General features: G+C 35.9%; 1 protein-coding gene across 1 annotated transcript in view; it reads left to right on the forward strand.

Moving 5' to 3' along the window:
- The window catches only part of DNAH14 (dynein axonemal heavy chain 14), a 388841-nt gene that overhangs the window by 303558 nt on the left and 72780 nt on the right, over positions 1-12503 (forward strand). The window contains exons 65-68 of the mRNA XM_043922886.1: positions 3442-3657; positions 7068-7298; positions 7543-7664; positions 9768-10012. Of these exons, the coding sequence (XP_043778821.1) occupies positions 3442-3657; positions 7068-7298; positions 7543-7664; positions 9768-10012 (814 nt within the window). The remainder of the gene's footprint in view (positions 1-3441; positions 3658-7067; positions 7299-7542; positions 7665-9767; positions 10013-12503) is intronic.

Below are 12503 nucleotides of genomic sequence, written 5' to 3' on the forward strand. Positions count from 1 at the left end.
GCAGGGCACACAAGAGACCCAGGTTCAATCCCTGGGCTGGGAAGATCCCCTGGAGGAGGAAATGGCAACACACTCCAGTGTTCTTGCCTGAAAATACCCCATTGACAGAGGAACCTGGCAGGCTACAGTCTATGGGGTCACAAAGAGTCAGACACGACTGAGCACATACACAGGCAATTCTATTGAGACAAATAAAAGAATATTGATTAAATAGTCTTAAAACAGGGGTAACAGAGTAAAATGATCAAAAGTTTGTGCCTAAAACATCAGCACGCTTTGTCTGATGAGGCCTAAAATAATAAATCTGCCTATGAGTATGGCATGAATTTTCCTTTTCTAGCAGAGAAATAACCCCAACTGAATGTAGAAACATGGGTGGGGCTGAAATGAAGGGTATGTCTTTAGACAGGAAAAAGAAAATTCTATTTTTTCTGTCTTCTGACCTCTTTTATCTCATCTTTTTATTTCTCTTCTAATTCATCTGCTTTCTCTATATTTGAACCCTTAGTCAGCTTACTAGCATTTTGGTTTAAGTCATTACTCAGCTATCTCAAAGAATCTTACAAAATTCTCAAGATAATTTTAATTTAGTTTAATTGCTTAGATAAATATATATCGCAGAAGACTCCTAAAGGGCAGGGAGAAAGAGGTTATGAAATGAGACCAACCAGAGGGAGATCACAGAGGAAAATTACTGATATCCTTGTGAATCAAGAATATGTTGAGAGGAAGTAGAACAGCTTATCTCAGATCTTAAGCTTCCAGATGATGTGGTTCTCGCTCAACATGCTTTATTTCTTGATCAGTCAAGCACATACGCAGTTGTAGAGGGGGTATATAGCCAAAGAATATGGGTTCAGAGCCTTGCTGCATTCTTCAGAAGCTTTGTGAACTTGCTTAACTTTTCTAAGCTTTAATGTCTTGATCTTAAAGTCACTGGGATTTTACTTAACAGAATTTGAAAGCCTCTCATGAGATTTTCAAAAAAAATGTCAGTCAGATAAGGAAGGATTCAAAAGTACTGGTCATTATTTCCATAATTTAACACCATTAATAACACATTATCAGTTCAGTTCAGTTCAGTCACTCAGTTGTATCCAACTCTTTGTGATACCCCATGGACTGCAGCACGCCAGGCTTCCCTGTCCATCACCAACTCCCGGAGTTTACCCAAACTCAAGCCCATTGAGTTGCTGATGCCATCCAACCTTCTCATCTTCTGTCGTCCCCTTCTCCTCCTGCCCTCAGTCTTTCCCAGCATCAGGGTCTTTTCAAATGAGTTAGTTCTTCACATCAGGTGGCCAAAGTATTGGAGTTTCAGCTTCAGCATCAGTCCTTCCAATGAATATTCAGGACTGATTTTCTTTAGGATGGATTGGTTGGAGCTCCTTGCTGTTCAAGGGACTCTCAAGAGTCTTCTCCAACACCACAGTTCGAAAGCATCAATTCTTTGGCGCTCAGCTTTCTTTATAGTCCAACTCTCACATCCATACATGACTACTGGAAAAACTATAGCCTTGACTAGACAGACCTTTGTTGGCAAAGTAATGTCTCTGCTTTTAATATGCTGTCTAGGTTGGTCATAACTTTTCTCCCAAGAAGTAAGTGTCTTTTAATTTCATGGCTGCAATCACCATCTGCAGAGATTTTGGAGCCCCCAAAAATAGTCAGCCACTGTTTCCCCATCTATTTGCCATGAAGTGATGGGACCAGATGCCATGATCTTTGTTTTCTGAATGTTGAGCTTTAAGCCCACTTTTTCACTCTCCTCTTTCACTTTCATTAAGAGGCTCTTTAGTTCTTCTTCACTTTCTGCCATAAGGGTGGTGTCATCTGCACATCTGAAGTTATTGATATTTCTCCCAGCAGTCTTGATTCCAGCTTGTGCTTCTTCCAGCCCAGCATTTCTCATGATGTACTCTGCATATAAGTCAAATAAGCAGGGTGACAATATACAGCCTTGATGTACTCCTTTTCCTATTTGGAACCAGTCTGTTGTTCCATGTCCAGTTCTAACTGTTGCTTCCTGACCTGCATACAGATTTCTCAAGAGGCAGGTCAGGTGCTCTGGTATTCCCATCTCTTTCAGAATTTATATAAAGGCTTTGGCATAGTCAATAAAGCAGAAATAGATGTTTTTCTGGAACTCTCTCGCTTTTTTGATGATCCAGTGGATGTTGGCAATTTGATCTCTGGTTCCTCTGCCTTTTCTAAAACCAGCTTGAACATCTGGAAGTTCACGGTTCACATATTGCTGAAGCCGGGCTTGGAGAATTTTGAGCAGTACTTTACTAGAGTGTGAGACGAGTGCAACTGTGTGGTAGTCTGATCTTTCTCTGACATTGCCTCTCTTTGGGATTGGAATGAAAACCGACATTTTCCAGTCCTGTGGCCACTGCTGAGTTTTCCAAATTTGCTGGCATATTGAGTGCAGCACTTTCACAGCATCATCTTTTAGGATTTGAAATAGCTCAACTGGAATTCCATCACCTCCACTAGCTTTGTTCATAGTGATGCTTCCCAAGGCCCACTTGACTTCACATTCCAGGATTTCTGGCTCTAGATGAGTGATCACATCATCATCATTATCTGGGTCGTAAATATCTTTTTTGCACACTCCTGTGTATTCTTGCCATCTCTTTCTCGTCTTAATGTCTTCTGCTTCTGTTAGGTCCATCCCATTTCTGTCCTTTATTGAGCCCATCTTTGCATGAAATGTTCACTTGGTATCTCTAGTTTTCTTGAAAAGATCTCTAGTCTTTCCCATTCTATTGTTTTCCTTTTTTCTTTGCACTGATCACTGAGGAAGTCTTTCTTATCTGTCCTTGCTATTCTTCGGAACTCTGAATTCAAATGGGAATATCTTTCCTTGTCTGCTTTGCTTTTTGCTTCTCTTCTTTTCACAGCTATTCGTAAGGCCTCCTCAGACAGCCATTTTGCTTTTTTGCATTTCTTTTTCTTGGGGATGGTCTTGCTCCCTGTCTCCTGTACAATGTTATGAATAATACATTATAATGAATCATTACTTTTAAAATTATCCTACTTTATTACACAAAGTATTTGAAATGGCTATAAGTCTTAGCAAATATGATAGTCACAAATCCAATAGGACTCATGTTCGCCTCAAAAAGCAGTTTGTTTTTTCATATGATCCATTATTAATTTTTGGAGAAGAAAATGGTAATCCATTCCAGTATTCTTGCCTGGAAATATCCCGTGGACAGAGGAGCCTGGTGGGCCATAGTCCATGGTGTCTCAAAGAGTCAGATACAGCTAGTTGGCTGGACAACAACAACTAATTATTAATTTTAATGCAACTATGGCATAAGAATAGATAGTAACAGCAATAATAGATCCAACCTGGAGACTATTACTATCTAAAATGTCTTACAATAGAATATTTTATATTAAATATCAATAACTTTTTACTTGAACGTTTAGACTCGATGGCAAGAAACAATTGATCAAATAGACAACAAGTTGGAAGGAATTTTGGGTGACATACTTATTTCAGCAGCATGCATTGTCTACAGTGGAGTGTTAACAGCAGAGTTTCGCCAATTGATTGTGGAAAAGTGGCAGAATCTTTGCACTGAAAACAACATTTCTTTGTCTTCTGACTTTTCTTTAATTGAAGTCATGGCACAAAAACACGAGGTAGTAACATATTTCTGTTATCCAGTTAAGTGATTGTTGTTGGTTTGGATTGCGTGTGTGTGTGTGTGTGTGTGTGTGTGTGTGTGCATGTTCACACATACCTTAGGGCTTGAATCCATTCCTGAAATTATTTTATAAGTAAAAATAAAGAAGTTTGCTTTGTATTTTTTAAGTTATACTTCATATAGCTCAGTTAAGTCGCCTTAAGTTTCTTATCCTCTGGAAAACAGTCAAAAATATCCCTTTTCCATTTTAATTGTACTTTCTTATAAATATAGCCATTTCCTCTCCCAGAAACCCATCTAATTAATAAAATTCAAGTTCTTGTCAAACCATAGTTAGTAGTCTCAGAAATATCCAAATTACAGACCTTACATTTGTCAATTTATCAATAAGTATTTATTGTCTTATCTATGTAAGTTCTGTGCTGATGTTGCAAAGGCAAAAAAGAAAACACCTATTTTTTCATTCATAGAGAGTAATTTTGGATTGGTTTTCCCACTAATAACTTAAACTGACCATCAAAAATACAAACTCTCAAAGTGAATATTGGCTTTTCATTTTCACAATGCTAATAATGAATTCAAACCCAAATATATCAGTAATTGGGATTTCCCAGGTGGCACTAGTGGTAAAGAATCCATGTGACAATACAGGAGACACAAGAGATGCAGGTTTGATCCCTGGGTTGGGAAGATCCCCTGGAGTAGAAAGCGGCAACCCACTCCAGTATTCTTGCCTAGAAAATTCCATGGACAGAAAAGCCTCATGGGCTACAGTCCATAGGATCACAAAGGGTTGGACACAACTGAGCAACTGAACACACATCACATATCAGTAATTACAGTATATGTAAATGGACTAAATGGTACAGTTAAAAGTCTAAGATTGTAAAACTACATAAAAGTATAAACCAAAGCATGAAACAGAAGCTACATGTTTTTTAGGAAAGACACAGTTAAAACATAAAGAAGATTGGCAATAAAAAGTAGGAAGAAATTTGCCATTTATTACCAAAAATAAAAGACAATAGACTTTAAGGCAAAAAAGATTGCTAGAATTAAATGAGCTTATGTTAAAATTAGAACTGGTTTCATTATTCTTCAAGATTATGTTAACAATTCTAAATCTGTTAGTATCTAATAGCATGACCTCAAAAAATATAAAGCAAACATTAAAAGAGCTACAGATAAAGATGGACAAATCTATAATCATAGTGAAAATTTAACACATTTCTCTCTATAACTCACAGAAAAAGAACACACAAACCAGTAAGAATAGAAAACACTTGAACAACATAATCAACAAATGGACTTATTAATAGGTTAATAAGACACTGCAGCCTACACCTACAGCGTTCACATTCAATGTTCAATATAGAATATTACCAAAACTGACCATGTAATAGACTATAAACAAACTTGTAACAAATATCAAAGGAGTTGAATCATATAGACTATGTTATCTGACAAAAAAAGCAATTGAGCTAGAAGTATATAATTAAAAGCTTCTCTTAAAATCCTCATATTTCTGGAAGTTAGGAAATGTATTCCCAAACTAACCACAGGTCAAAGAAGAAATCAGAATTGAATAAATGAATCATTGTCAAAAGATTTTCTTTTGAGATTGGGAGTATAGCAAAGGTATATTCACTATTTCAGCTTGTATTTACTGCTGTACTGGAGATTCTAAACAGTGCAGTAAGGCAAGAAAAAAAATATTAAAATGGGAAAAGAAGAGAGATAAAAAATATATAATGTTGCAGATTATATGTATCTAAAAAATCCAAGAGAACATGTAGATAGATCATGAGCATTGACAAACATTTAGCAAACTTTCTGGAATTAAAGGCAGTATAAAAAAAACCAATTACGTTTCTGTATACCAGCAACAAGCAGGGTGCATGATGTTTTTAGATACAATTTATCACAGCATCATACTGAATCTATCAAAAAGTTGTGTTAAATTATAGAAATGAAACTATAAAATGTTATTGACATAAATTTTAGGAAACTTATATAAATTAAGAGTTATACCATGCTCATGAATTGGAAGACCCAATATTCTGAAATTGCCAGTTCTTTCCAAATTGATCTAAAGATCCAGTGTAATCCCAGTCAACTTTCCAACAGGAAGGGATGTGTGTTTGGGGGGGGGGGGGGGGTCAGATGACAAGCTGATTCTAAAAGTTATAAGAAAAGGCAAAGAGCCAAAATGTCCAACACAATGTTAGTAAAGAACTGGGTGGGAGAACTTGCAATATCAAGATTTACTTTAAAGCTACAGTAATTAGGGCAGTGCTATTATTTATCCTTGTGTGTAACAATTTAAGGATAAATAGCTATACCAATGAAGTAGAACTGAGAGCCCAGAAACAGATCCCTAAATAGGTAGAACTTTGATTTACGTCAAAGGTGATACTGTAGTGCAATGAGGAATGGGTAGGCTTTTCAGTAAACAGTGGTGGATAATTGAATATTCGTTTTAAAAATTGACATTATTTTATATTACACACAAAAATTTCATTGAAGTTAAATTGTAGACCTAAATGTGAAAGGCAAATTAATAAGGTGTAATTTAGGAGAATGTATTCATGACCCTAAGTAAAGAAAAGATATCCTGAGCAGAACTAAACACAGAAGAAAAAATTGATCAATTGAATTACATTAAAATATAGACCTTCTATTCATCAAAAGACACAACTGAGAACATAAAAAGGAAAGTCAAAGAACAGAAAAGGATATTTGTAATACATATGTTCAACGAAGAGCCCTATTCAGAGTAGAAAAGAAAGCCGCTATAAATCACTAAGCAAAAGATAAACAACCCAGTAAATAAATAGGCAGGAGTCTTGAATAGGCAGCTCACAAAACAGACTATCCAAATAGCCTTAAACATAGGAAAGGTTCTTAACCTCATTATTAATTAGGGACTGAAAAGTAAATCTAAAATGAGATATCTGTTGTGATGAGCATTCATCCCTACTGATAAACAAAGGAATGTAATGTCCTGAATAATAGTAATTATTCAGGTGAGTACACCTTACCAAAAATTTCATATCCCAGTTGTTTTAAACTGTTCATTTCTTTAGTCCATTTAAGGGCTTCCCTCATGGATCAGCTGGTAAAGAATCTCCCCACAATGCAGGAGACCCGGGTTCAATCCCTGGGTTGGGAAGATTCCCTGGAGAAGGGAAAGGCTACCCATTCCAGTATTTTAGCCTGGAGAATTCCATGGAATGTATAGCCCATGGGGTTGCAAAAAGTTGGGCACGACTGAAAGACTTTTAAAGATTATTTGTCCGTTTAAAGATTATTTGATAATCTGTAGGATTCTTTAGTATCCTGTACAATATTAGAAGATGTGAAGAAGTTTATGAAACAACAAAAACTCTAATGATTTCTTTCCAGATCCGCCAATGGCATCATCAGGGACTTCCTCTTGGTCAGCATTCAACAGAGAATGCCATCTTAATCAAGAACGGCCTGCAGTGGCCACTGCTGATTGACCCACATAAGCAAGCACACAATTGGATCCGTCAGATGGAAGGACCTAGGCTACAGGAGCTCTCCACTAAAGATGGCAATTACATCCAAACAATTGAGAATGCTATGAAAACAGGAGGGAGTATCCTCTTGCAGGTATTTGGACAAAATGACCTAATTCCAGATAGCTGGCACACAGATTGTAAGTGATAGGTAACTTTGTCAAGGGAAAAAATGATAAATAAATAAGTGCATAAATAAATGCAGTATATTTTCAATGTTTAATTCTCTCACATCTTTCACGGGTATCTAGACATTAAAGATTTACATGTTTTAAATGCTATGCCTTTTCAGCTGATTTATTTGTTATAAAATGAATTTTTTCTTTATTTATTTTCAGAATCTTCCTGAAAGATTAGATCCAAGTTTAAAGGAAATTTTGAAGAAGGATATCTACCAGAGAAGAGGTCAATACTTCATAAAAATTAATGATTCTGAGATTGAATACAATTCCAAATTTAGGTAATGTCTTTCATAACTGAATTGACTCAAATATGTATACTTTTAAAGATCAATAATATTGAAGGTCCCATATTTCAGCCCTGATAAGGTTCTCCTGGTAGAAAAAGTCAGATTGCATTTTGAACATTCTTTTTGTTTTTGTGTTGCCAGTAGCACATAATAGTAAACAGAATGGAGAACAGATTTTTATGTATAAAAGTCATTCCAAACCAATATTTTCAAACTGTGCCTGATGGAAGCTATGGGTTCTATGAAGAGTCTTCAGAAGCAGTGCAAGAAGGGCAGCAATCAGGAAGCCCAGCCCCACTTGAACCCATGGACCTCAATTTGATCTGTTTGCACAATATTTTATTTGGGCAGGAAAAGCTTCTGCTTCTTTAAAAAACAAAATCCACTTCTGCTACCTAGAGCAAAAAGATATTTTGCCTAGACAGATAAAAATATCGTGTCCACGTTCCAAGCAGTTATGGGCCTCCAGGAAACCAATTCATCAACCAATTTCACAAAGCACTATTATACAGCCAAATTTAGTTACAACAAAAATACAGTTCCCAAGGGAATAAGACTTTGTGTTATCAGTTATGTGCATTCTCTCCTTCAATTCATAATCAAAAGATTATAGTAAGCAAGTAATCCGTAATGAGAATTAGAAGATGATGCTAATGGCCCCAAGCCTGGTGCATTTAACTTCTTTACAGGGACTCTGACAGACTGACTCCTTACCAGTTTTCCTGACTCTTAAACTTGTTGGTCAGTGAATCCTCTAACTTGGGCAGAGCTGCCAAATTCTCACTCCTCAACTAATTCTGACTCCTTAGAATTCTCCCTTTTTAGCCTCCTTCCTTCTGTTAGTAAAACATTTTCCAAAGTATGTTTCTCAAAGCATCATTTCCAGGGATTTAGTTGGGGTGGAAGTAGGGGGTCACTCAAAAAAGGAATTCTGCATTTTCTTAAAGAGCTGAGTTAAACAAAGTTAAACAAGATTCTTTCCTACAAGGACTTAAAATCTCTTTATCTGTTGAACAAATCCTCTTCAGAAAATAGTGTTCTACAGAATGCACTTTGGAAAGCACTGTTAACACATTCTTTCTCACTGAATACAGCCTGATTGATTAAACAACAGCTTAGAAATACTACTGAAGTAACATCGCCCTGAACTGATATCCTCGTCCCCATGTTTGAATTCCATGTTTGAAGATGTGGTGGAGGGACTATTTTAGAGGGCAAATGATGACAGATTCCCTCTCTGTCACTTATTAGCCATGTGATATTGGCAACTTATTTAACCTCTGTAAGCCTCAATTTTACCCTTTATAAAATGTTGTTGTTTCATTGCTAAATCACATCTGACATTTTTGCGACCCTATGGACTGTAACCTGCCATGTTCCTCTGTCCAAGGGTTTTCCCAGGCAAGAATACTAGAGGGAGTTGTCATTTCCTTTTCCATGAGATCTTCCCAACCCGGGGATCAAACCTGTGTCTCCTGCATGATTCTTTACCACTAGGTGATTCTTTACCACTAGGCCACCAGGGAAGTCTGGTGCAGCCCAAAATACTGGGTTGCTATGAAAACTAAAAATGATCCAGAATCTGAGCACTCTTGAATGCTTCCACTGGTTCCACATAGCTCCAAGCCACCATCACTCTCTCTCTCACATTTTAACCAGCCTCCTAGCTTCCTTCTTGTCCTCTGTCTTCCCTCTGCTCAGGCTACTCTCAAGACAGCAGCTAGAGTGGTCCTCTTATGAAACATCATGTCTCTCCTCTTCTCAAAATCCTCCATTGGCTTCTTGCTCACTCAGGGTGAAAACCATAGTATTTACAATGATCTAGTAGCAAATCAAAACTCCCATTATGTAGCGTTTTTCTTTCCTCTTCCTTATGCTTAGACCAAATATGTACATAATTTATGGTTGTATTTTTAAAGCTCTAGACAGTACTTAGTATAAACTGAGAGCCTACTTTGTGTACAAGGCTGAATAAAACTAAAAATTAATCTTGTTTAATTCCAGAAGAAATTTTTTTGTTATTAAATGAATTTGTTTCATTTTCTTTTTCTGCATATCCTTTGAATAATAACTGGTGCCTTTCTCACATTTTAGGTTATATGTATCTACAGAAATAGACAACCCCTATTTTCCTCCATTCCTCTATAGTTTTGTTACTATGATAAACTTCACAGTAACATTCCAAGGTTTTCAAGATCAACTCTTATCTATTGTATTAAGTCATGAAGTTCCTCATTTAGAAAATCAACGTTTCCAGCTCTTAGAGAGTATTTCCCTTGATGCTAAGACTCTTGAAGAACTGGAACAAAAAACATTAAATTTACTACAGAATGCACAAGGTAAGTTAAGATCTTTAGTGATGTTAGTAGACCCTTGCATACCTTTGTAAAAGACAGAATAAAAGTTGAAAGGACTATTCTGAATTGTTACCAAATATGTGCATGCTAAGTCGCTTCAGTCCTATCTCTTTGCAACCCTATGGGACCATAGCCTGCCAGGCTCCTCTGTCCATGGGATTCTACTGGAGTGGGTTACCATGCTCACCTCCAGGGGATCTTCCTGACCCAGGGATTGAACTCTTGTCTCTTACATCTCCTGTTAATTAGCAGGTGGGTTCTTTACCACTAGCTCCACCTCAGAGGTTCTATAGGAAATTCCAAAGATTTTAGAAGCTCTGTGCCAAAAATGGGAATGAAGACCAAAGATATATTTCTTATTATAAATCACAAAATAAGGTATATTTGTTTACTATGAAACTTTAAATACACATTTATGCCTGGAAAGATCTGACTTTGTTCCTTTTCTATTTTGATTACATCTAAAAGCTGTTTCTTAGTAACCCATGACTAAGCTGCTCTTCTATTAATCACAAGACATAAACAAGGTTTCCATATCTGTTTCTCATGCAAGATTGGAATCATAGTTGTTAACTTCTTAGGGAGCAAAACCAAAACATCTAGGTGTTACGTAAACTACATAGAAAGCAACACAACTGATCTAATGAGATTCAGGAACACAGCCTCTCCTATTTTCTGACAAATGTCATATTTTGCTACATATAACCTTTTCCTAAATTGGACAAACAATAGTTTTAACAAGACAAAGGAAAACTTCTTTATGATAACACACATTAGTGCACTATATCTGTTATTATGCCTTTAACGTTTATTCCGTATTAATTGTTTCTCTTTTTAGAGTCTGAGATATTTTTAAAAGGCTACAACTTTTTACAGATAGTACACTTAATAAAAATTGTTCTTGGAAAAAGCTCAATAAAAGACCCCTTGATTTTGAACATATTTTTTTTCTCCTTTCCAAGTTTTAGTAAAAACAGATTATCTTTACCATTTTTTGTAAATATTTTATATTTGGTGTGACTCCTCACCCCCTGTGGGGAAAGGTAGGTCAAGGGTAGTGACTATAAGAAGCAGCTCATAGTTTAGATCCAGATGTAACTTAGAATGCTTCACCTGCATCAATAAGAATATGGTTTCCAGATCTTCAAATGTAATAATCCCATGATTCCTTTCAATGGCCATGTCAAACCATGTTTAGTTCTGGATGCCATCCAAGAGGGTTTTTTTTCAAATTGTGTCCAGAGGTGAGCATCAAGGGGTCTAGAAATTGTATCATCGAAAATATTTCTCATTTTGAACTAACTTCTCATTTAAATGCTTTCTTTGCTGCAATCACCCTCTGTGTTTTTTTCAATCTGACTTTATTGAGGCCTTCAATGGCTAAGTCAAAGATCTCTCTTGGAAAATGTCACATTGCACTCAAAAATATGGGGGTTATTTTCAAATATCTTTTGATATTGATTTCTAACATAATTCCACAGTGATAAGAGATCAGACTGTATGGTTTCAATACCTTTAGACCATGACTTTTTTGCATCTTGTTTCATGTTCCTAGTTTTTATGGCTCCTAGCTTACAGTCTATGGGAACTTGAATAGAATTTGTATCCTACTGTTGTGTAAAAATCATATAAATCTTAATTATGTTATATTGGTTCACAGTGCTTTTCAGGTCTACTATATTCTTCTTCTTCTTTGTATAGTCATTCTATTAATTTTTGAGAGTTTGATATTGAAACTCCAACTAAAATTCTTAATTTATCTACTTAAAAAAATGATTATAAGATAGATAACCAACAAAGACCTACTGCATAGCCCAGAGAACTCTGCTAAATATTCTTTAATAACCTAAATGGGAAAAGAATTTGAAAGAGAATAGATATGTGTATATGTGCACCTGAATCTTAGTTGTACACCTGAAACTAACATTGTTAATCAACTATATTCCAATATAAAGTAAAAAAAAAAAAAAAAAATTAATTAAATGAAAACACTTGAGGGAATTCTCTGGTGGTCCAGTGGTTAGGACTTCATTCTTTCACTTCCTTGGGCATGGGTACAGCCTCTGGCTAGGGAAATAAGATCTTCCGAGTCATGGGTCTTGGCCAAGGGGAAAAAAAAAAAGAGCACTTGAAAAATAGGAATAGCTCTACTATAGAACAGTAGAGTTTAAAATGGGAATATGAAAGTTGTCTTACACATTTGAAAGGGATAGAACTATTATGTGTGTTTCTAAAGCAGTATTTTTTTAAAGGTGAGTAGCAACCCATTAGTGGAATGAAAAATCACTTTTATTGATCATTATCAACCTTGTTTAATAAAATAGAACACAATGGAAAATATAGAGTATATCACGTAAAATAACAGTGCTGTTGTTATTTTCTGAAAATTTTATTTTCATTTTCTGTGTGTATAGAAGATCAAGTGGAAATGCATTGCTTATAATGAAATGGCTATATATTATGTGCCTATAAT

The sequence above is a fragment of the Cervus elaphus genome, chromosome 14, assembly GCF_910594005.1.
Source record: "Cervus elaphus chromosome 14, mCerEla1.1, whole genome shotgun sequence".
Taxonomy (NCBI): Eukaryota; Metazoa; Chordata; class Mammalia; order Artiodactyla; family Cervidae; genus Cervus; species Cervus elaphus.